Raw genomic sequence first — 21,592 nt, 5'->3', positions numbered from 1 at the left:
TTCTCACTTTATCTCCTTTCATCATCAGCACAGCACCTAATCATTAGGTGATCATCATCTTCACTGGCCCTCCATAATCTCTCACTCCCATACCTTTGTATTCTACAGGGGCCTCAACAAGCAAGGCTACAAGTGCAGACGTAAGTGTACAATAACAAGGACAACCTACTGCTATACAAACCCATGGACACGATATCATAGATACACATTATAAACACTGTAGTTATGAACACTCCCACAACGCAGAGCAGACTACAGCACTACCAGTGACTTTCATACCTGCCTGAATGAATGGTGCTCACCTGCCAGCAATGTACTCCATATCCCTTCTCTCCCAGAATGCAATGCAGCCATCCATAAGAAATGCATCGACAAGATCATTGGCAGGTGTACGGGCACGGCCGCCAACAGCCGGGACACTGTGGTACGTTGGGACTACTTATTCATTCATTAATTAGGACATTTATTAATTTCCTTATTTACTTGTCCTGTGTCAGTCCAAAGTGGAGTTTTCTCCCTCTCCCTGCAACCGTGAGTGTGAGTGTCATTCCAGTTTATCTAATCTTTTTAGTTAGACTATTAAATGTTATACACTGATTATACAAAACATGAACTACACCTGCTCTTTCCGTGACATAGACTGACCAGGTGAAAGCTATGATCCCTTATTGATGTAACTTGGTAAATCTATTTCAGTGTAGATGAAGGGAGAAGACAGGTTAAAGATGGATTTTTAAGCCTTGAGACAGTTGAGACATTGATTGTGTATGTGTGCCATTCAGAGAGTGAATTGGAAAAACAAATACATGTAAGTGCCTTTGAATGGGGTATGGTAGTAATCAAATTTTAATCAATCAAATGTATTTATGAAGCCCTTTTTACATCAGCCGATGTCACAAAGTGCTGTACAGAAACCCAGCCTAAAACCCCAAGCAGCAAGCAATGCAGATGTAGAAGCACGGTGGCTAGGAAAAACTCCCTAGAAAGGCCAGAACCTAGGAAGAAACCTAGAGAGGAACCAGGCTCTGAGGGGTGGCCAGTCCTCTTCTGGCTGTGCCGGGTGGAGATTATAACAGAACATGGCCAAGATGTTCATATGTTCATAGATGACCAGCAGGGTCAGATAATAATAATCACAGTGGTTGTAGTGGGCCTCCCGGGTGGCGCAGTGGTCTAGGGCACTGCATCGCAGTGCTAGCTGCGCCACCAGAGTCTCTGGGTTCGCGCCCAGGCTGGGCTGGGTTCGCGCCCAGGCTCTGTCGCAGCCGGCCGCAACCGGGAGGTCCGTAGGGCGACGCACAATTGGCATAGCTTCGTTCGGGTTAGGGAGGGTTTGGCCGGTAGGGATATCCTTGTCTCAGTATGTAAAATGTAATAAAAATGTATGCACTCTACTGTAAGTCGCTCTGGATAAGAGCGTCTGCTAAATGACTAAAATGTAAATGTAAATGTAGGGTGCAACAGGTCAGCACCTCAGGAGTAAATGTCAGTTTGCTTTTCATAGTCGATCATTCAGAGTTAGAGACAGTAGGTGCGGTAGAGAGAGAGGGTCAAAAACAGCAGGTCGGGGACAAGGTAGCACGTCCAGTGAACAGGTCAGGGTTCCATAGCCGCAGGCAGAACAGTTGAAACTGGAGCAGCAGCATGACCAGGTGGCCAGGGGACAGCAAGGAGTCATCAGGCCAGGTAGTCCTGGGGCATGGCCCTAGGGCTCAGGTCCTCTGAGAGAAAGAGAGAGAAAAAGAGAGAGAATTAGAGGGAGCATACTTAAATTCACATAGGACACCGGATAAGACATGAGAAATACTCAAGATATAACAGACTAATCCTAGCCCCCCGACACATACACTATTGCAGCATAAATACTGGAAGCTGAGACAGGAGGGGTTGGTGCCAGGTGCACAGGTTTGTGTCAAGAACTGCAACGCGGCTGGGGTTTTCATGCTCAACATTTTCCTGTGTGTATCAAGAATGGTCCACCACCCAAAGGACATCCAGCCAACATCCCTTTGGAATGCTTTCGACACCTTGAGGGTGTACAGAGGGCAAAAGGGGGGATGCAACTCAATATTAGGGAGGTGTTCCTAATGTTTGGTATACTCAGTGTATATGGCTATGGCCAGTTACTGTGTCTTGTAAAAGAATCACGTATGGCCTTGTGTCAATTGAGAAGTCAGTAGTTCTCAATGATCTCCTCAGGGACCCCAAGCCGTTCCAGAGCTAGCACACCTGATTCAATTTGTTAATAAACACAATAATAAAACCTATGGATTTTTTACAATATGATATGGCTATTACACCAAAATAAATTAAAAACTCCCTGGTTCTACAAAGAATCTTTGAGTTTGAGAAAGGTTCTTTGTAGAACCATTCTCCATAAAAATAGGGTTCTATATAGCTCCAAAAAGAGTAACCATAACGGGGTTTCCCAATCTCGGTGCACTTTTAGTTTCTTGCCCTCGTATTACACAGCTGATTCAATTAATCAAAGCTTGATGATTAGTTAATTATTTGAATCAGCTGTGTAGTGCACAGGCAAAAACAAAGATGTGCACCCAGGACCGAGTTTAGGAAACCCTGCTTTATAGAACGTTAGGAAAGGGTTCTTTATAGCACCATACAGATTATATTTAAAACCTTAAACATGGTTCTTTATAGAGCCTTCAACAAAAGGTTCCATATAGCACCAAAAAGTGTTCCGCTATGGTTACAGCCAAATAACCCTTATTTGGAACTATATAAAACCATTTGTTTTTAGTGTGTAGCTGTGATGCCATTAGCTGTCGAAGTGTCATAGGGTCAGAGTCCAAACTAGCAGGCATCAATCAGGCCTGCAACCAATCGGATGAGGTCCCCTCACATTCCAGTCAATATTAATCAATAGAGTGGACAAAAGAGCACAGATAACTGAGCTTAGTTACATTCAAAAGTGAGGGATTCTGCATTCACTCACACCTGAGGAGTGGTGAGAAGGGGCATGTTCTGAGTGAGAGAGGGGCTTAAATAAGGCCATCTGTAGACTGGAGATAGAGCAGGAGAGGAGACCAAAAGAAAGTGTGTCTGTCAGTCTGTGGCCTTCTAAGGAACCCCACTAACACTACTACAGGAAGCATCACATCACGGGATACAAAACAAAAGGAGAGGGGGAGAGAGCATGGAAGGAGAGAGAGAGACAGAGAGAGAGAGAGGAAGAGAAATGGGGATGATGAGACGGGTGCGCAGGGCCATGAGGTACCCTCCCAGGCGGGTGTTTTGCCCCCAATTGGTACCGATGGATCTGGGTGTTGATGAATTGTGTGTGTGTCCATCACAGTTCCAGAAGGAGCGTTTTAAGATTGACATGCCACACCGCTTCAAGAACCACAACTACATGAGTCCCACCTTCTGTGACCACTGTGGCAGTCTGCTGTGGGGCCTGGTCAAACAGGGCCTCAAGTGTGAAGGTAGGGAGCTGTGTGTGTGTGCTGTGTCTGATGTGTTTGTGTTGTCATTGTATTTACCTATACAGTATACTGTAACTCTTTCTATTCTCTTGTAGATTGTGCCATGAATGTGCATCATAAGTGTCAGGATAAAGTGGCCAACCTTTGTGGAATCAACCAGAAACTACTAGCTGAAGCACTTACTCAAGTCAGCCAGGTAAGTGAAAGAGATTGTTGTGTGTATGTGCAAGCGAGCAGGCATATATATATCTGTGCAAGAGTGCAGGCATGTGGTCTGTGTGTCCCGTGTATGTGGACGTATGTTCTTGCAAGCGATTGCAGCAAAAGCAGTCATCTCGCTGTGATGTTCTCAGATGGATTTAGAGCTCTCAACATGTAAAAATACATAATCATTTCGTGGAATTGAACAAGACCACTTTCTCTTGGTTACAGACAGCCAAAATCAATGTGTGCTTAAAGCTGAAGTTGCAACGAGTCAGCAGGCATTTCAATGGCGTCTCTGCGTCGCTCAGAGGACACTGGACAGAAAATGCTCTGTCGTCAGTTATATGAAATGGAGCCAATTATGTACTGTCACTAAGTATGATCATATTTATTATACAGTTATAAGACAGGTGAAATATTATAGTAAGTAATTTAGAATTAGATTGTTAGTATATTTAGAAAGAATTTCAATCATTTCAAGCCCTATTCCCCTACTTTTGTTCAATAGGGAAGAAATCGTACATGATTTTCATATTTTTATCATATTTGTACTGTGAACTTGAGCTCGTGTCCTCAAAAGTGACTACACATCACCGACGTATACATTTTCTTTACCAGAAAGGTGAGATTTTAATCTTTCTGGCAGTATAAGAATTGTTTGTATTTATTATCAATCCCCATTAGCTGCTGCCAAGGCAGTAGCTACTCTTCCTGGGGTCCAGCAACATTAGGGCAGTTATACATTTAAAAAACATTACAATAAATTCATACCAGATTTCACAACATATTAAGTGTGTGCCCTCAGGCCTCTACTCTACTACCACTTATCTACAACACAAAATCTATGTGTAAGTGTGTGTATAGTGCGTATGTTATCATGTGTGTATGCATGTGTCTGTGCCTGTTTGTGTTGCTTCAGAGTCCCCGCTGCTCCATAAGGTGTACTTTTAAATCACATTTTACTGTTTGCATGAGTTACTTGATGTGGAATAGAGTTCCATGTAGTCATGGCTCTATGTAGTACTGTGTGCCTCCCGTAGTCTGTTCTGGACTTGGGGACTGTGAAGATACTTCTGGTGGCATGTCTTGTGGGGTATGCATGAGTGTCTGAGCTGTGTGCCAGTAGTTTAGACAGATAGCTCGGTGCAGTCAACATGTCAATACCACTCACAAATACAAGTAGTAATGAAGTCATTCTTTCCTCCACTTTGAACCAGGAGAGATTGACATGCATATTATTAATGTTAGCTCTCTGTGTACGTCCAAAGGCCAGCCATGCTGCCCTGTTCTGAGCCAATTGCAATTTACCTAAGTCACTCTTTGTGGCACCTGACCACACGACTGAACAGTAGTCCAGGTTTGACAAAACTAGGGCCTGTAGGACCTGCCTTGCTGATAGTGCTGTTAAGAAGGCACAGCAGCGCTTTATTATGGACAGACTTCTCCCCATCTTAGCTACTGTTGTATCAATATGTTTTGACCATGACAGTTTACAATCCAGGGTTACTCCAAGCAGTTTAGTCACCTCAACTTGCTCAATTTCCACATGATTCATTACAAGATTTAGTTGAGGTTTAGGGTTTAGTGAATGATTTGTCCCAAATACAATGCCTTTAGTTAGTACAGATTGAAAAAGTAACGGGCCTAGACAGCTGCCCTGGGGAATTCCTGATTCCCTTGGATTATATTGGAGAGGCTTCCATTAAAGGACACCCTCTGTGTTCAGTTAGAGGTAACTCTTTATCCACAATATAGCAGGGGGTGTAAAGCCATAACATATACGTTATGGCTTCCTTAAAGGGCCCCCCCCCCCCTTTAAGGAACTCAGTCCGGCTTAAAACTTACTCTTGTTGAAATAGTAGAACTCTTGAGTAGAACTCTTGAGTTGAAATAGTAGAATGCACAAGGTGCAACTTTGAAATTGGTTAGCGCATCATCAGTTCCTCTTGTCATGTTAGTCATTGCATACCATAAGAGCGCTATTACTTGTCAGATATGTCCAGATCAAGTTTGGTACAGCAAATTGGCCAGTGTTACCTAGTGTTTATTTTTCAGTGTAACATTTCTAGTGTTGATTCAGGAGTTGTTGTCTAGTGGACGGGTGGGGTGTTGGGGTTGAGATTTGGGTTAGTGGGGTTGGGGTTGGGGGTGATGGCCCTTGCCCTGCCGGTGTAGGAAGTGGCCCCTTTTCCAGCACAGGTTGCAGCAGCGTGTAGAGATACAGTCTGAGGTGGGATGGATGTCTTTACAGATCTTACAGATGATGGCTGTGCAGGTTGCGGCCAGATGGCCCAGTTGGCCACAGTTCCTGCATAGTTTGGGCATGCCGTAGTAGTGGACGGAGCACCTGTTGGTCCCAAGCGTGATGGTGCTGGGGAGGTTTTGGACACCGCCCACTCCATTTGATCCGGTCTTAACTGGACCAGCCATTTTTGTGCCCCAGTCCAGACATTGTTACCTTTCCTTCATCCATAAGCCCTTCAGGTGTCGGGTGGACCGTGGACTGGGGAGTCAGGTCGGGCCGCGGTCAAGCCACTGTTACCTTTCCTTCTTCCCCAGTCCTTCCGGGGTGTCGAGTGGTCATGGACTAGGGGAACAGCACCAGTCGCGGTAAAGCCACCAAATCAAATACAAGAGAGATAGATAGAAAAAGATGGTAGAGGGAGGGATACAACCCCAGGACATCCCCACCACACAGGGTTGGGCATAATAAAGAGAAACCAGAGCTGTAAATAGTTACATTTTAGGTCCATTTATTTGGTTATTTCAAAATTCATTACATGCTAAAATTTCTAATCAAATTCCAATTAATAAACAATTCAAACAACAATCTGAGGAGCAAGCAGCCATGGAAGGGTGCTCGAGACCCAGAGGTCAATTGTGTCAATCCCCTGTGGTCCGCTCGCTCCTGGTGAAGGTCTGGTGTTTGGTCCCTCCTCGTCTGGTGGTGGGACTGGCCAATTGGTTCTGGATTGGTGCTGGGACTGGTGCTGGATCTGCAGAGGGGAGGAATGACAACCTGAGGAGCAAGCAGGCACACAAGGGAGCCCTAGATCCAGGGGTCAGTGATGGCATTCCCCTGTTGTCCGATCGCTCTGGGTGAAGGTCTGATGTTTAGCTCCCCCTCCTCCCTCTTGTGGTGGTGGCTGGTTCCTGGTTGGTGCCAGTTCTGTGAGAGCGATAGTGGGAGGTAGGGGTAGAGAGAAATGGAGAGAGAGAAAGGGGGGGTTGGGAGTAGAGATTGTGTCCATCGGCTCTGGCTTGTTTGGAAAGTTTACAGACAAATTTGTTGTTTCCATCAGACTTCACTCGCATAGAAAAGTTGGATGGAAACGTGGTTAGTGTTGATTTAAGACTGAAGAATTTGCTGTGTGGATATGTCAGTGGTGAAAAGGAAAGTGTTTTTATTTTCTTCTCCCTCTCGTCACCCTTTTGTAAACGTATTCTCTCTCCCTCTGTCGCCTGTATGTCTTTCAGAAATCCTCCTCTCGGCGCTCAGACCCAACCCTACCTGACCCAGATATAGGGGTCTATGAGGAAGTCATTAGGAACTCCATTGGTGGTCTGGATGGTCAGTGTGTGTTTGATTTTATGAACATATTTGATGATGATGTTAAATTCACTGAAATCAAGTTGGTGTAAATTGTTTGAAGACAAATATGTTTTTATATATACCTTTACAGAAAAAACACGATTTAACATGTGTTTTTGGAACACGTCACATGATCACTTGTGAAATTCGTGTGGTTTTTCCGTAAGGGTAATGTTAATTATAGTAATGATGATGATAATGACGATTGGGAGGATGACTTTATAATGACCTGTGTGGGTTCCCCAGATGGCCCCTCCTATGCCAGGCTGTGGGAGGGCTCAAGCCCTCACCCCCCATCTCGCCTCACCCACCTGACACGCATCAACGTAGACAACTTTGTCTTTCACAAGGTCCTGGGCAAGGGCAGCTTTGGCAAGGTAAGCCTGGTACAGCAGACAGTCAGGATCCTAAAGCACCACAGTTCACATACTGGACACCAGTAGACACAACAGACTTTATGGGAGAATATTACCACCAATATAATATTTAAATCAGGTTCACCCCTCTTCTTTTGTTTTCTCTTGTCTTCTTCTCTTCTTTCCTTTATTCTGTTCTTATCCTCTCATTTTATTCCCCCTACTGTCCCCCACCCTTCTCTCCCCAGGTCCTGCTGGCAGAGTTGAAAGGTCAGGGGGAGTGGTTTGCGGTGAAGGCTCTGAAGAAAGACGTAGTGCTAATGGATGATGATGTGGAGTGTACCATGGTGGAGAAGAGAGTCCTGGCCCTGGCTTGGGACAACCCTTTCCTCACACACCTCTACTCCACCTTCCAGTCCAAGGTACGGACTGTAGCCCTACACACACTCCTTGGTCCTCTTACTGTGTGTCATTCAGGCGATTTCAGCAACATATAGCAATGTGATGTGCTGAAGAGAAGCAAAAACACAACAGAAAGATTAGCCGTTGTTTTTTTCTGATTAGCATTAGCAAAAGATAAGTGTCTACTAAAGCTGTCTCCAATAAGAAGTGATTTAAACGCACAACAAACTCGCTTTCATAGCTTATTACACTACTACTGTACTAGGTACTATACATTATGTGTTATGATGCCTGACGTTGACTGTGTTGTCCACAGGAACACTTGTTCTTTGTCATGGAGTATCTGAATGGAGGAGACCTAATGTTCCATATTCAGGAGAAGGGACGCTTTGACCTCTACAGAGCAACGTGAGTTTCACCTGTCAGAAAGACTGATAGTGTATAGATTCAGATAGTTTGAGTGAGGTCAAATACAGAGTAGGTACAGAGTCTCGTGGCTGTTGAGCACTTCTGAGTGTGTATCTGAAACTGGATGTTAAACTAACTGGTGCTCAGCTTGGGATTATGAAGATGTTCAGTCCTCGGGAGCCTGTATAGCCTCTGTGCTCAGGACAGGTGAGATGAGGAGACATTCACTTCGACACGGTTGCCAACGATACCTGATCCAGCATGGGATAGACAGTTTCAGAGAGAGAGAGAGATATTCACCCTCTCGCTGTATTAATCATTAACCAATGTTTGCACACCACACAAGCCGGCATCGAAGAATGGAGTCTTGGTTTGGTTTCTTGGACAGATTGGTAAACTGCTGAGTTTCCAATGAGTTTCACTATCTCAGAACATAATGAACCTGTTTATCTATTTACTGACTGACCCTAACCTCTTAACCCAGTGGCACAGACACAGTGGGCCACGACCAAAACACACAACAGTAAATACACACTGTTTCTTACAGAGTTGCCTCTTCACCATTTGGCATGTATTGTACGGTTCCATCAGACACACTGTGTGTGTGCGTTTGTGTGTGTGTGCATGTGCGTGTGTGTGTGCGTTCTTATCTGTGTATTTAATATCGTTTAATATTTAATATTTAAAACGCGAATCCGACCATCCCCCTGGTGAGACAAAACCGCGACCTTCAGCAACGATATTAAATACACAGATAAGAACTTTGGAAGGTATAAAACATCAAACTCCAGATTTTTAAAAGATGAGGGGATACTATTTTCAAGTGGGGCCAGCGAATGGCTTGATAAGCGAATGGCTTGATAAGATTAGCCAACACCTCATCACGAAATAGAGAATTGCCTGTCGTAATCTTAATTGTAATAATATTCAAAAATTTAAAAAAAGTAATAAGTAGTGTGTGTGTACATGCATATGTGTGTGCGTGCGTGCCCACATGAAAAACGGCTGCCTACATTGAGACCCAATCACTGGCCACTTTAATAAATGGATCACTAGTCACTTTATACAATGCACTCTAAATAATGCCACTTTAATAATGTTTACATATCTTATGTGACTAATATCACATGTAAACTCACATGTAACATGTAAACTCACATGTAAACTCACATGTAAAAAAGAAACGTCCTCTCACTGTCAACTGCGTTTATTTTCAGCAAACTTAACATGTGTAAATATTTGTATGAACATAACAAGATTCAACAACTGAGACATAAACTGAACAAGTTCCACAGACATGTGACTAACAGAAATGGAATAATGTGTCCCTGAACAAAGGGGGGGTCAAAATCAAAAGAAAACAGTCAGTATCTGGTGTGTCTGGTCCAGCGACGGTGAGTTTGTGCCCATAGGCGACATTGTTGCCGGTGATGTCTGGTGAGGACCTGCCGTCAGGCCTACAAGCCGTCAGTCCAGCCTCTCTCAGCCTATTGCGGACAGTCTGAGCACTGATGGAGGGATTGTGCGTTCCTGGTGTAACTCGGGCAGTTGTTGTTGCCATCCTGTACCTGTCCGGATGTACCGATCCTGTGCAGGTGTTGTTACACATGGTCTGCCACTGCAAGGACGATCAGCTGTCCGTCCTGTCTCCCTCTAGCTCTGTCTTAGGCGTCTCACAGTACGGACATAGCAAGGTATTGCTCTGGTCACATCTGCAGTCCTTATGCCTCCTTGCAGCATGCCTAAGGCACGTTCACGCAGATGAGCAGGGACCCTGGGCATCTTTCTTTTGGTGTTTTTCAGAGTCAGTAGAAAGGCCTCTTTATTGTCCTAAGTTTTCATAACTGTGACCTTAATTGCCTACCGTCTGTAAGCTGTTAGTGTCTTAACGACCGTTCCACAGGTGCATGTTCATTAATTGTTTATGGTTCATTGAACAAGCATGGGAAACAGTGTTTAAACCCTTTACAATGAAGATCTATGATGTTATTTGGATTTTTACAGGGATTTTAGACAGGGTCCTGAAAAAGGGACATTTCTTTTTTTGCTGAGTTTATATACTGTATACCATCTACTGCACCTTGCCTATGACGCTTGGCCATCACTCATCCATATACTCACAGTGGGGCAAAAAAGTATTTAGTCAGCCACCAATTGTGCAAGTTCTCCCACTTAAAAAGATGAGGCCTGTAATTTTCATCATAGGTACACCTCTTGACAGACAAAATTAGAAAAATAAATCCAGAAAATCACATTGTAGGATTTTTAATGAATTTATTTGCAAATTATGGTGGAAAATAAGTATTTGGTCAATAACAAAAGTTTATCTCAATACTTTGTTATATACCCTTTGTTGGCAATGACAGAGGTCAAACGTTTTCTGTAAGTCTTCACAAGGTTTTCACACACTGTTGCTGGTATTTTGGCCCATTCCTCCATGCAGATCTCCTCTAGAGCAGGGATGTTTTGGGGCTGTTGCTGGGCAACACAGACTTTCAACTCCCTCCAAAGATTTTCTATGGGGTTGAGATCTGGAGACTGGCTAGGCCACTCCAGGACCTTGAAATGCTTCTTACGAAGCCACTCCTTCGTTGCCCGGGCGGTGTGTTTGGGATCATTGTCATGCTGAAAGACCCAGCCACGTTTCATCTTCAATGCCCTTGCTGATGGTAGGCTTTGTTACTTTGGTCTCAGCTCTCTGCAGGTCATTCACTAGGTCCCCCCGTGTGGTTCTGGGATTTTTGTTCACCGTTCTTGTGATAATTTTGACCCCACGGGGTGAGATCTTGCGTGGAGCCCCAGATCGAGGGAGATTATCAGTGGTCTTATATGTCTTCCATTTCCTAATAATTGCTCCCACAGTTGATTTCTTCAAACCAAGCTGCTTACCTATTGCAGATTCAGTCTTCCCAGCCTGGTGCAGGTCTACAATTTTGTTTCTGGTGTCCTTTGACAGCTCTTTGGTCTTGGCCATAGTGGAATTTGGAGTGTGACTGTTTGAGGTTGTGGACAGGTGTCTTTTATACTGATAACAAGTTCAAACAGGTGCCATTAATACAGGTAACGAGTGGAGGACAGATGAGCCTCTTAAAGAAGAAGTTACAGGTCTGTGAGAGCCAGAAATCTTGCTTGCTTGTAGGTGACCAAATGCTTATTTTCCACCATAATTTGCAAATAAATTCATTCAAAATCCTACAACGTGATTTTCTGGATTTTTTTTTCTCATTTTGCCTGTCATAGTTGAAGTGTACCTATGATGAAACTTACAGGCCTCATCTTTTTAAGTGGGAATACTTGTACAATTGGTGGTTGACTAAATACTTTTTTGCCCCACTGTACATGTACATTTTCTCATTCACCCCTTTTAGATTTGTGTGTATTAGGTAGTTGTTGGGGGAATCGCTACAGTCGCATTAATATCTGCTAACCATGTGTATGTGACAAATAAAATTGGATTTGATTTGATTTATTATACATTGGAATAAATACTATAGTATTCACTGTTGTGTTTTTAAAGACTATTGTAGTATTCACTGTAATTTTTGTGGATATTAAAAACAATCTTTTAAAAATCTACCTGCAGTAGAGCATGCTGGGAAATCTGAAAATTATGAGCATGGTTTTGATGGGACTGTTTTACTCTCCACAGAGTAAAACGGACACAATCAACACTGCTTATTAACACCAACACTTTTTTTACACCACTAATGTTAATTTCACTCTTAGAGAGTTAATTTAACTCCTGAATCAACACTGGAATGTTACACTGAAAAATCAACACTAAGTAACACTGGCCAATTTGCTGTGTACTTGTTAGTGATTGTGAGTGTTGAGTGAGAGTCGAGGGAGAAACCTGTCTGCACAAAATCCACTTCCTGTCAATCAATCAGTATCTTAATCCTAATCTCTCCATCCATATCAAGGCCCAATCAGTTCCCCTGCCCCAGAGGTGAAATGAAAAGCAGGTTAGAAATAGGTCAATCCTTTAGCTGTGGCTAGGCTGGGGCCACTGGGCCAAGAGCATCTCTCCGGTTTCATTCATCCTTACAGTATGAAGCCATTGTTCAGCTGTCTCCTCTGTGTACCACTCTATACAAATGGCATCTTCAGTAATGCAGCTAGCTACACACTGGACTGGAGTCCTCAGGGACAGACAGCATTGTTCAGGGGCCAACTCAATAGGGAGATGGATAGATAGAGTAGTACTCTGCTGCCAGCTAGCTGGACCTCTTGACTGTGTAGTGATGTTTATCTTTCTTTTTCCTCCCTCCTTTCTTCTCTCCCTCCCTCCAGGTTCTACTCTGCTGAGATCATCTGTGGCCTTCAGTTTCTGCACTCCAAAGGGATCATTTACAGGTAAGTCACAAACACCATCATCGGCACTCTAATGTACACTCACTAACCTTCACTCACTCAATCACATTACCATACAGATAAAAGAGAATGGCCAGAGCGCCTCCACCAAGGATTGATATAGTGATAGTATCACATTGTGTGACAGTGAGTATGTGATTATTAGCTGTCATAACTCTAGTCACCCTCTCACCCTTTCCCCTCCACACCTTTCTTCCCATTCTATATTTCCTCCTACTCTCCCTTACTTGTTTTGTCTCTCTGCCCTCAGAGACCTGAAGTTGGACAATGTGATGTTGGATCATAGTGGTCACGTAAAGATAGCAGACTTTGGCATGTGTAAGGAGAACGTGTTTGGGGAGAACCAGGCTACAACCTTCTGTGGGACTCCTGACTACATCGCTCCAGAGGTATGGAACACAGACATATACAAGGCTGCATCATCTCGAACGACACCCTATTCCTTATTTAGTACCCTGCTTTTGACCAGAGCCAATGTAGTGCACTTAATAGGGAATTATTTGAAAAACAATCACTGTGAGGGTCTCACTATGATGATGTCACTCACCGTGTCTTCCTGTCACTTTTAGATCCTGCTGGGTCAGAAGTACTCCTTCTCTGTGGACTGGTGGTCGTTTGGAGTGCTGCTGTACGAGATGCTGATTGGCCAGTCCCCCTTCCATGGTGATGATGAGGACGAGCTGTTTGAGTCTATCCGTACAGACACGCCCCACTACCCTCGCTGGATCACCAAGGAGGCCAAGGACCTGATGGAGAGGGTCTGTATGCCCCCCCCCCCCCCCATACAGTGTCCCAATTCTGCCTCTGAGTCTGTTTCTCTCCTCCTTCGTGTGTTTTTATCCCTTTCTCACTGTGTTTCTCTCCTCTGCCCCTGCAGCTGTTTGAGAGAGACTCCACTCGCAGGCTAGGCATCGTGGGTAACATCCGTGTTCACCCCTTCTTCAAAACCATCAGCTGGCCCGCCCTCGAGAAAAGGGAGGTGGAACCCCCCTTCAGACCCAAAGTGGTACGGTCTAGACATGAGGTTTTATAGTGATGATATAGGACAGTTGTAATAGGCCTACCATAATATAACATTTGGGGTAGTTTCAAAGGGGAGAAGAGTGACAGCCATTCGTGTATCAAGTCAAAGATCTACAGTAATTCAACTACCGAATGCTCTGTAGAAATCAGGCATGTGCTGTATATTATTTGATTCATCACTTACTGTCTCCATCTATCATGTATCCTCTCTTCTGATTGGCATATCTCTTCTGCCAATCACAGAAAGCCCCAAATGACTGCAGCAACTTTGACAGGGAGTTCCTCAGTGAGAAGCCCCGCCTCTCCCATGGTGACAAGAACTTCATGGATTCCATGGACCAATCAGCTTTCGCCGGCTTCTCCTTCATCAACCCAGAGATGGAGCACCTCTTGGAAAAGTGACGGAGGGGCCTCTCAGCCAATCCCCATGCTCTTAGTCCTCAATGACATCACTGGGGTCATAGGGGAAAGGTGAAGCCAGGATTACATTACTACTGTTTTAGGGTCACTTTGTCAAGGTGTCCTCATTCATGTGATCAAACCTTCAACTTGAGTGAGCTGTTCTACGTTCAGTATTTGTGACTGTAATAGAAACACAAGTTTCCTCTTCGGGTTCTTACTTAGTGAAACTATAAGAGTTAAACTTATACAGGAATTGGCCTCTGTTGTATAGATAGGTGTTATTGTGTGCATGCTAGAGTGTCCAGGTGTACTAGGGGCCTTATATTTTAATGGTCAGACGTGTGTGTGTGTGTGTGTGTGTGTGTGTGTGTGTGTGTGTGTGTGTGTGTGTGTGTGTGTGTGTGTGTGTGTGTGTGTGTGTGTGTGTGTGTGTGTGTGTGTGTGTGTGTGTGTGTGTGTGTGTGTGTGTGTAAGGGAATGTAAATGCAGGGGGTTTGTGTGAATGAGCTGTTTGCATGCATAAAGACCTCATACCAACACCAACCACCTCTCAATCTCAACAACCTCTGAATGTGTGTCACGTACTCTTGAAAGATTAACTGAATCGAAGTTCAGTTTGTCACTGCATGGGGAGCCCTTGCATCTACTAGCCAAGTACGAGGGAGTTGTGGTCATTTGGACTGTTTGCCATAACAAGACCAAGTTCAGACTGAGCAACTACAGATATCCCTGCCATTCCATGTAGCGTCATCTGGGACAGGGACAGATTTGGTGTAAGTGAATAAGTGCTTATTGTGTATGATGCTATATGAATGTCTTTATTTGAGTGGTACTTAGCGAGATTCTGTATATAGATCTATATGTATATTGTTGTTGCGTATATTATTGGTGCGCTAAGGATTAGCTTTTTTTACTGTCTCCATTTTACATCTTAATAAAAAATCATCAACTCCCAGTGTCTTTAGTCACTCACTTCACTCTGTGATGAATATACAAAACACAGTGATGTTTTAGAAACCACTCTCAGTGAACTCATCAAGAAATTGCCTATTAGCAAGATTAACCAATCAAATATCTTTGCTTTCTGCAAATTGTGAACTTTTTTTATTGAATGTTTATTTGTATGTGATGTTGACTAAATTAAATTCCCATGAGAATTTACCTTAATTTCTGATTTAGTTCTTGTATCTAAAAATCAATATTGGAGGTACCATGCCTCCTAGCGGGTCACTTGCATAATGTACACATCGTTCTGGTGAGTAATGGGTCTTCACCATAGATATTGGTCGTTACTAGTTACCACAGCCACAAAGTCATACCCTATTTACCCTATCACAGAGAAATCTGAAAATAAGGTCAATCATTGGTTACAAAGTGATTTATCTCTGAATGGTAGAATATTGCTCACAAAGGCTGAGGGTATTTCCAGGCTCACTTATGCTGCATGCCCGAAAATCACAAAGGCTGAGGGTATTTCCAGGCTCACTTATGCTGCATGCCGAAAATCAGATAAGCAAGAACATTGATAAGATGCTTTTTAATCTTGTATGGAAGAACAGGACACATTATATCAAGACATCTGTGATTATGAAGAGGATGGTCTCAATTTTCTTGATTTTCCCACTTTGAATAGCACTCAAGATTAATTGGATTAAGCAATCCCTGAAGAATCCTAGCTGTATATGGAATTGTATCTCTCTGTATGTTTTTTCTTATTTAGGTGGCCTCAAAATGTTCCTAATGTGTAATTACAATATTGAAAAAATCCCGACTAATTTATCTAATTTCCATAACAATCCCTTTTAGCATGGTTTTTGAGCTACAAGCACAATTTTTCTCCATATAGATATTTTATCTGGAACAATAGATTTAGGCATTTTATACAAAGGCAAGTCCTTGTTTTTTGAGAAATGGTTCCAAAACAATCTCCTATTGGTGAGTCAACTGTTTGTTCAATGATAAAGGTGTTTTCTTTTATTATGCCAAATTGTTTAGCTTTTCATAAGATACTGATAACTCCAAAGGAATTTACTGTAGTTTTTTATGCAATCCCCTCTGTAGTTATTGTACTTTTTAAGGATGTAGCCAAATCTATGCCCTCTTCTTTACCATCTATTGATCGAGCTGACTCACCAGCAGGCAAGATATGTTTCTCTCCTACTGTTTTTAACAACGTTGGGAAAATACGCACCTTATTTTAATGTAATATTGTTTCTGTCCCATATGTCATGTCTTTCTGGAATGGGCTTTTAGGAAATATTAATTAAAAAAAATGTTTGGTCTCTCTTTTAACTAATAAGATGACATACGTTTCATATAAATGAATCCACCAGTGCTACCCTACTAAACATGATCTTGAAAAGTTAGAAAAATACATGAATATTTATTATTATTATTTGGTTTTACAAAGTAAAGCAAAGTCTATGCAAAGCCTTTCTTTTTAATCCAAGTCATTGTTATATTAGCTAAATTCCATATTCACAAATGTAAATGTATGCGTCAAAAGCCTCTGTTTGTTATTTTTGAGAATGAAATTGAACAATATATAAACACAATTACTTCTTTCATAACAAAAGAAATAAAAACTTTGAATGAAGGTTTTTATATAATGTATTGTCTTTATTCCCTTGACTGTTTGTAATGTGTGTATACTCTGTTGTAGACTCTGTTTGTTTTTCTATATTATATATTTGGAATTGCTTTACAATAAACAAAATAAAATAAACCTGCCTATTTCTAAGATGTATTTGATTTGATTTTGATTTGATATCTTCTTAAACTGTGATTTTAAACCTTAACCACACTTCTAACCTTATGCTTACCCCTATCCTTAAATTAAAAAATAATGTTTTCATAAATTTTTACGATATAAATTAACTGCGCTATGTAGTGAAATCGACGTAATGACGTTCCATGTATACGGAAGTTGGGTGCATGAAGCAGAAATCTCTCTAACTAGCTGTAGTCAGATATGTTTAAACCAGCCACCAAAAAAGACCAATGGCACTAAAATTGCTACAGATTTTAACTGTCCGTATCTTTGATTATGCCCCTTTTCACGGTGCACTTTCAGGAGAAACCTCATCATACAGGCAAGTAAGGAGGAGGATTATAGTTAACTGTTAGCTGCAAGATGAGTTCTCAATATGTGCTGAAGAATGCCTCTACTCTCGCATCATACAATGTCTTGCCTAAGGTAATGTAGTTATTATATTTAGATATGATGTCAAACAAATTGTTGCACTTGATGACAGCTAGCTAGTGTTCTTGCTGAAATTCCTTATATCCACTCGCTCAGAGTAATGCGTGGAGGACAGTTTTAAGTGCGTTGTAGAAGAAAGATCCGGGTGGTGTAGCTACTTTTTCTGAATGCATAGATTGTGTAGCAGTTGTTGATTTGATTCGTGTGTGTGTGTTGCCCTGGGGCATTGAGTCGTAAAAAAGTGGCAGAAAGACATCTACAGAGCAATCTCGATTCCACAGTTCACTGATTACATTTTATATATTTTGTATATCTATCTGTGTGTGACTGAATATGCTCCTGATGATTTGTAGGTCATGTTTCGTGCACTCACCTTTCTGCTGAACATGTTCACGCTGCGCTTTGTGTCCAAAGAGCTGATTGGCGTGGTTAACGTCAGGTAAGGCTGGTTTACTACACCTGGGGTGTATTCATTACTCGGATTCCGTTGCAAAACGTTTGGCAAGGGAAACTGTTTATTCCAAACAGAAAACATTTTACAACGAAAGCGAGAGTTTCTATAGGACAAATTTCAGGTAGGTCCCTCCCCGTTTAGTTTGTTTGCTCTTTTTGCTTCCATTGGTTTCTTAAACAGTTACCATGATGAATACACTCCTGCTGCAGTATGAGCTGCTGTGAACCTGCAGTGAAACAAATACTAACACCACATACTGTGTGTGTGTGTGTGTGTGTGTGTGTGTGTGTGTGTGTGTGTGTGTGTGTGTGTGTGTGTGTGTGTGTGTGTGTGTGTGTGTGTGTGTGTGCGCGCGCACAGGTTGACACTGCAGTATTTCATGCTGGTCTTCTTGTCCAGAGAAGCCTTCAGGAGAGCCTGTTTGTGTGAGATTAGACCATGTTGAGAAAGCACCATCAACCATAAATGGGGGAAAGCTGGGTTTGAGGCTACCGGAGCCACAGAAGAGGTTGTTTGAAACCCAAAGTGGCGCCTAAATGGATTCCAGATCTTCAATGATGTTTTGACATCTTTTTGGTGAAGGAGGAGTAAAGGCCTGTAACGGAGGAGTGAGCGAGGGAAGACAATGATGCCAGTATAGACGAGGCAGCCTCCATCTCTAGCCAAATTGGGGGTGGGAATATCTCTCTGCTCTGCAACCAGTAGTGAATGATCCTAAGGTTAGCGGCCCAATAATAGATTCTGAAATCCGGTAGAGCTAGACCCCCGTCTGGTTTGGGCCTCTGCAAAAGCTGTTTTCGCATCCTGGGGGGCTTTTTGTCCCATATAAAGGGTAGTATTAGTGTCACGATCGTGTGGCGGATTGACGGACCAAAATGCAGCAGTTGGAAAATAAGCCATCTTCTTTTATTTTAAAAGATGACAAACAATAAACACGAAACACTTTAACAAAATAACAAAACGACCGTGAAGCTACAAACGTTGTGCACATACATACAGGCTACAAACGTTCTACATAGACAATTACTCACAACCAATGAGAGCCTATGGCTACCCTAAATAAGGCTCCCAATCAGAGACAACCGAAATCAGCTGTCTCTAATTGGGAACTCATTCAGGTAACCATAGACTCTCCTAGACAACTAAACATACATAGACAACGCTAGACATCTACACTCAACACAAACCCATATACTACACCCCATAACCCCTTTACCATATAAACACCCAAAACTAACAAAACATAAACATTCCCCATGTCACACCCTGACCTAACTAAAATAATCAAGAAAACAAAGAATACTAAGGCCAGGGCGTGACATAACCCCCCCCTTGAGGCGCGAACTCCGGGCGCACCATACACAGTCTAGGGGAGGGTCTGGGTGGGCTTCCCTCCACGGTGGCGGCTCCGGCTCTGGTCGTGGTCCCCACTTCACCACAGTCCCTAACCACCTCCTTAGCTTCTTCAAAATGACCCCTCTCCACATTAACCCCATTGCATTAAGGGGCAGTTCTGGACTAAGGGGCAGTTCTGGACTAAGGGGCAGTACCAGGGTAAGGGGCAGTACCAGGGTCAGGGGCAGTACCAGGGTCAGGGGCAGTACCAGGGTCAGGGGCAGTACCAGGGTCAGGGGCAGCACCAGGGTCAGGGGCAGCACCAGGGTAAGGGGCAGCACCAGGGTAAGGGGCAGCACCAGGGTAAGGGGCAGCACCAGGGTAAGGGGCAGCTCCGGACTGAAGAATGGCAGCTCCGGACTGAGGGACTGCAGCTCCGGACTGAGGGACTGCAGCTCCGGACTGAGGGATGGCCCATGGCTGGCTGACGGATCTGGCTGCTCATGGCTAGCTGACGGATCTGGCTGCTCATGGCTAGCTGACGGATCTGGCTGCTCATGGCTAGCTGACGGATCTGGCTGCTCATGGCTGGCTGACGGATCTGGCTGCTCATGGCTGGCTGACGGATCTGGCTGCTCATGGCTGGCTGACGGATCTGGCTGCTCATGGCTGGCTGACGGATCTGGCTGCTCATGGCTAGCTGACGGATCTGGCTGCTCATGGCTAGCTGACGGATCTGGCTGCTCATGGCTAGCTGACGGATCTGGCTGCTCATGGCTAGCTGACGGATCTGGCTGCTCATGGCTAGCTGACGGATCTGGCTGCTCATGGCTAGCTGACGGATCTGGCTGCTCATGGCTAGCTGACGGATCTGGCTGCTCATGGCTAGCTGACGGATCTGGCTGCTCATGGCTGGCTGACGGATCTGGCTGCTCATGGCTGGCTGACGGATCTGGCTGCTCATGGCTGGTTGGCGGCTCTGGCAGATCCTGTCTGGTTGGCGGCTCTGGCAGATCCTGTCTGGTTGGCGGCTCTGGCAGATCCTGTCTGGTTGGCGGCTCTGGCAGATCCTGTCTGGTTGGCGGCTCTGGCAGATCCTGTCTGGTTGGCGGCTCTGGCAGATCCTGTCTGGCTGGCGGCTCTAGCGGCTCCTGTCTGGCTGGCGGCTCTAGCGGCTCCTGTCTGGCGGACGGCTCAGTGGGCTCATGGCAGACGGGCGGCTTTGCAGGCTCATGGCAGACGGGCGGCTTTGCAGGCTCATTGCAGACGGATGGCTCAGATGGCGCTGGGGAGACGGATGGCTCAGATGGCGCTGGGGAGACGGATGGCTCAGATGGCGCTGGGGAGACGGATGGCTCAGATGGCGCTTGGCAGACGGGCAGTTCAGTCATCGCTGTGCAGACGGCAGACTCCTGCCGGCTGATGCGCACTGTAGGCCTGGTGCGTGGTGCCGGGACCGGTGGCACCGGGCTGGGGACACGCATCTCAGGGCTAGTGCGGGGAGAAGGAACAGGGCATACTGGACCCTGGGAGCGCACATTAGGCCTAGTGCGTGGTGCCGGAACTGGTGGTACCGGGCTGGGGACACGCATCTCAGGGCTAGTGCGGGGAGCAGGAACAGGGCATACTGGACCCTGGGGACGCACATTAGGCCTAGTGCGTGGGGCCGGAACTGGTGGTACCGGACTGGGGACACGCATCTCAGGGCTAATGCGGGGAGCAGCAACAGGACGCACAGGACTCTGGGTACACACAGGAGGCTTGGTGCGTAATTTAGGCACTGGTGGTAAAGGGCTGGAGACACGCACCATAAGGCTAGTGCGTGGAGGAGGCACTGGTTGTACTGGGCTGGGGACCGTCACAGGAGAGTTAGTACATAGGGCTAATATAGGAGGTGCAGGACTAGGGAGGCGTACAGGAGGCCTGGTTCGTGGGACTGTCCTTTCCAGACGGTTAGCACGCACATCAGGACGAGCATGTAGAGCTGACTCAGGTAACCTCACATCCCGCACACGCTCTGTCGGGTGGATCTTGTGCCTCACGCACCAACACAGCAGCTCCCTCATTTCACTCTCTTCCAACCTCCCCAATAAATCCTTAACCGTCTCTGCATCATTCCCATTGCTCCCCTCCAATCTCAGCCCGACTGGCTCAGGTTCCCTCTTAGAGGAAGCACGGGAAGCACGGGAAGTTGACGCAGTTCTCCCATCAGGACTCGCCACATTCCTCATGAGCCCCTCCCCAAGAAATTTTTGGGTATTACTCACGGGTCTCCAGCCTTGCTTCCTTGCTGCCTCCTCATATCGCCTCCTCTCGGCTTTCGCTGCCTCCAGCTCTTCACGAGGGAGGCGATATTCTCCAGGTTGAGCCCAAGGTCCCTTTCCTTCCAATTCGTCC

At 44.7% G+C, this 21,592-nt stretch overlaps 2 protein-coding genes across 9 annotated transcripts in view; both read left to right on the top strand.

Moving 5' to 3' along the window:
- The window catches only part of prkcda (protein kinase C, delta a), a 28,117-nt gene extending 12,746 nt beyond the window's left edge, over window positions 1-15,371 (top strand). The window contains exons 6-19 of one of the 2 annotated variants that reach the window (XR_008758464.1): window positions 109-140; window positions 339-424; window positions 3,314-3,443; window positions 3,539-3,639; window positions 7,125-7,218; window positions 7,486-7,616; window positions 7,844-8,017; window positions 8,314-8,405; window positions 12,699-12,761; window positions 13,030-13,168; window positions 13,349-13,537; window positions 13,657-13,785; window positions 14,046-14,479; window positions 14,679-15,371. Coding sequence is in view for 1 of the 2 variants with exons in the window: in XM_055915471.1 (XP_055771446.1) it covers window positions 109-140; window positions 339-424; window positions 3,314-3,443; window positions 3,539-3,639; window positions 7,125-7,218; window positions 7,486-7,616; window positions 7,844-8,017; window positions 8,314-8,405; window positions 12,699-12,761; window positions 13,030-13,168; window positions 13,349-13,537; window positions 13,657-13,785; window positions 14,046-14,204 (1,519 nt within the window). In the remaining variant the exon portion in view is untranslated. The other variant, XM_055915471.1, reaches the window with a different exon arrangement.
- Window positions 15,372-17,124: 1,753 nt separating this feature from the next.
- Window positions 17,125-21,592, top strand: part of LOC129847712 (scm-like with four MBT domains protein 1) — a 34,029-nt gene continuing 29,561 nt past the window's right edge. For all 7 annotated transcript variants that reach the window (XM_055915467.1, XM_055915465.1, XM_055915463.1 and 4 more), the window contains exons 1-2: window positions 17,125-17,400; window positions 17,760-17,845. The gene's annotated coding sequence lies outside the window, so the exon portion shown is untranslated. The remainder of the gene's footprint in view (window positions 17,401-17,759; window positions 17,846-21,592) is intronic.

The sequence above is a fragment of the Salvelinus fontinalis genome, chromosome 3 (assembly GCF_029448725.1).
Source record: "Salvelinus fontinalis isolate EN_2023a chromosome 3, ASM2944872v1, whole genome shotgun sequence".
NCBI classification, from domain to species: domain Eukaryota; kingdom Metazoa; phylum Chordata; class Actinopteri; order Salmoniformes; family Salmonidae; genus Salvelinus; species Salvelinus fontinalis.
This window is presented reverse-complemented; position numbering and strand designations above follow the sequence as displayed.